This window comes from Centruroides sculpturatus, unplaced genomic scaffold (assembly GCF_000671375.1).
Source record: "Centruroides sculpturatus isolate CEXI.00-Female unplaced genomic scaffold, Cexi_2.0 scaffold1724, whole genome shotgun sequence".
Taxonomy (NCBI): Eukaryota; Metazoa; Arthropoda; class Arachnida; order Scorpiones; family Buthidae; genus Centruroides; species Centruroides sculpturatus.
In genome coordinates, this window is record NW_019386173.1 from 96967 (window position 1) to 99979 (window position 3013).

Below are 3013 nucleotides of genomic sequence, written 5' to 3' on the forward strand. Positions count from 1 at the left end.
CGAGTAGACTTGTGTATGTGTATGATCGCTAGGCGACCGATTAGCCGGCTGTATCGAACAGCCATACGTACGCGCGGGAAATAAATGCCTTCCGGGAGGACTTTTATGGGGAACTGGCCTCCTATTCAGTCGTTATAGGCAAGGAGAAAACCCGGAAAACTCCAAGCAGTCAGCCTGTCCGACCGTGGCGCGAACCCACGACGAACCTCCCAGTCTGTAGGGTCTGGTCATCACTACGATGAGCGGCAACGGAGACCACTCGCCTACTGGTGGGTGCCACCATTTGTATGTTGTGATTGGATAATTTAAATTAGCAAGCAGTGACACTAGTGAGACTTTATTAAACTAATTTTTTCTCATTTTTTTTCGTTAAGGCGTGAAATATTAATTTGTACCGTAAATGGTACTTGAAATATTATAATGTACTGAAAATGTACTAAAAATCTAAATGTACTTTCAATTTACTGGGAAGGGCAAAATGTACCAGAAAAGTAGAAATGTACTAGGTACGGCAACACTGCCTCTGGACTGGAAATCTTCCCTCGACAGATCGCCCATGTGTCGCGTTGTCATACAGAAATAAACAATAAACAATTTCAGAGCCAGATAGCCAAGGTATGGTAAACATTAGCTTATCATTCCGGGATCCGGGGTGACAGGCTAACGTTTTCCGTAATCATCATGTCCTCATTTGTGTTCTGTACCTGTCTATTACAGTATGTTCTCAACATCCATCTACATTCTTCATTCCTCTAATCCATCGCTGACTTTACCATCTTTTATATTATTACATCTCGGATTATTGCAATCATTGTATGAAACTATGTATATTCTCTAATTACTTAATTGTTACATAAACTTTGTCTCGTACGATTTGGCAGAAGACATTATTGCTCTAATGAGGTGACTTCAGTTTAATAGGACAGTAGTTACTGTACTTTGCTTGGTTACGAAATTATATTTTTTACAAAAACTGTACTGTAATGAAAATACAATATTGGAAAATCAATTCGCGAATATGCAAGTGTTTCACGAACAGTCATGTGATTGTCACAACTTTTCGATCGCGAATAGGCAAAAATGCGAATACCAAATACTGAAACACCGCGAGTTATTTATATTAAATTCATGCTTTACAGCCAACTTCGTGGTAACAGCATGATTCCTAAATACAGTGGACTTTCATATAGTGATCATTCGGTATAATAAATTTTCGGTATAGCAATACAGTTTGTTCGTCCTTATTATTAATTTTGTGTATAATTCTTGATGTAATGATATCAAGTGTCTAATGAATAAAAATTTGAGAGAAAAAAATTCTTAATTTGGTATAAAAACCTCTATTCAATATATGAAGCATTGGTGCAGTAGGAAGAACTTATCAACAAAAGGAGGCTTGCTGGAGGCCCAGGCAGTGAAGACGCCCCGAAATTTTTACACAGATAGTCTGTCCGTTACTACCTAGCTGCTCTCACTAAATGCCTAATAAAAACTATGATGTCACGAAAAAAATTCCATTTTTCCAATAAACGGAGATAGATAAGAAAATAAACTAAAGAAAATTTATCATGCGTTTATTCTTCCATTTTTTGGACAGACATATAAAACATTTTGTACAGACATGTCTGACCTATATTTTACAGTAAAGTAAGTGATTTAATACACTATCTTGAAAACATAACATAAATCATAGTTAATTAAGAGAGAATTTTAAAGCGAATACATTAAAATTTTCCTTCTCGATCTGATTTTAGGTAACTTTAAAAAAAAGAATTAAATATAATTTTTCAATTTAAATTAATCCTCTTCATCATTGAAAGGTGAAGTACTGCAGCTAAACGATGTCATTGTTAGCTTGTGTTCCCATACCTTTTCCCAAACTCTGACAGTGCAATATCGTGTTTCCTGTTATATAAGAAGTTAAAATGTTAGTCAATAATATTTTACATCCTTTCAACTACTTTTCTACTTTAAAACAAGAAAATAATAACTTACGCCTCCATCTCTGACGTCGCAATCCTTGGCTTCTTCGAAAGTTTTCTCGGTCTTGGCGCAACTTGTTTCTTGAATTACTATTTTAACTTCGAAGTTAAGTCCTGCAACCACCTAAAATTTTGGAAATTTCTGCATTAGTTCGTCTAGAAGATACAAGAGATAAACTTAGCATAGAGTAGAACATACCTGTCTTCTAGCTTTGACAAAATCGATCAATTTATAGTGATAACGGGATCTCAAATGACCATTGACCAGTTCAGCACCGTGTCTGCTCATCTCTTGAGCTTTCTCATCATTTACGTCAACATCCTCCCATTCACCAGTTGCTGCAACATAGCAGAAAACAAATGCGAACACGAACAGGGCCTTCATGCTAAAGTTTAGACTTTAGGAAAGTGTAGAAACAAAGAGTTTAGTACTGAATATATACTCTAAACAACTAACCAATACGATAAACTGTAAGATAAGCATGTGTCTATTCACAGTACAAAAGGTATTATTTTTAGAATATTTGATAAACACTTGTGCTATTTCACATTGCAAAATGGTCTATATTTTATTTCATACGTAATTAAATTACTGTCAGAGTACATAATTTAAAATTACATCTAAATCCTGATAAACGTGCTTAAAATTATTGTGGGTGTGAAAACTTTAGCTTTTAATTGAAAGACCAGAAAGACGAGTTTACTGTTAGGCATTAGCTGAATGTTATTTTTTATGAAGGTCTATGATCCCTTATAATAATACAAACAGCAAATTTGATATGTAAATGAATGGTCAAGTGTAATTTCATATAGATATTTACAGTGGCGTGCCATCATTAAAAGCGGTGGAAGCGCCACTTCCCTCGTATTTTCTAAAAAATAAATATATATTAATTTCAATTATATGAAAATAATCGCACAATATTTTATTATAACCGCATTATGTATCTTATTACAAATTTCTATACTACACGTGAAAAAAAAATAAGATCGCCACTAATATTCGAATATACAATAGCAATCTTATTTTT

General features: G+C 34.3%; 1 protein-coding gene across 1 annotated transcript; it reads right to left on the reverse strand.

Annotated features, from left to right (window-relative positions):
* Window positions 1-1564: 1564 nt before the first annotated feature.
* LOC111613919 (L-cystatin-like) lies at window positions 1565-2404 on the reverse strand. The gene is made up of 3 exons (XM_023355267.1): window positions 2182-2404; window positions 1996-2106; window positions 1565-1905 (listed from the first exon to the last, which is right to left on the reverse strand). Exons 1-3 carry the CDS (start codon window positions 2365-2367, stop codon window positions 1798-1800), a joined length of 405 nt encoding a protein of 134 aa, XP_023211035.1. The 5' UTR covers window positions 2368-2404; the 3' UTR covers window positions 1565-1797.
* Between the last annotated feature and the right edge of the window lie 609 nt (window positions 2405-3013).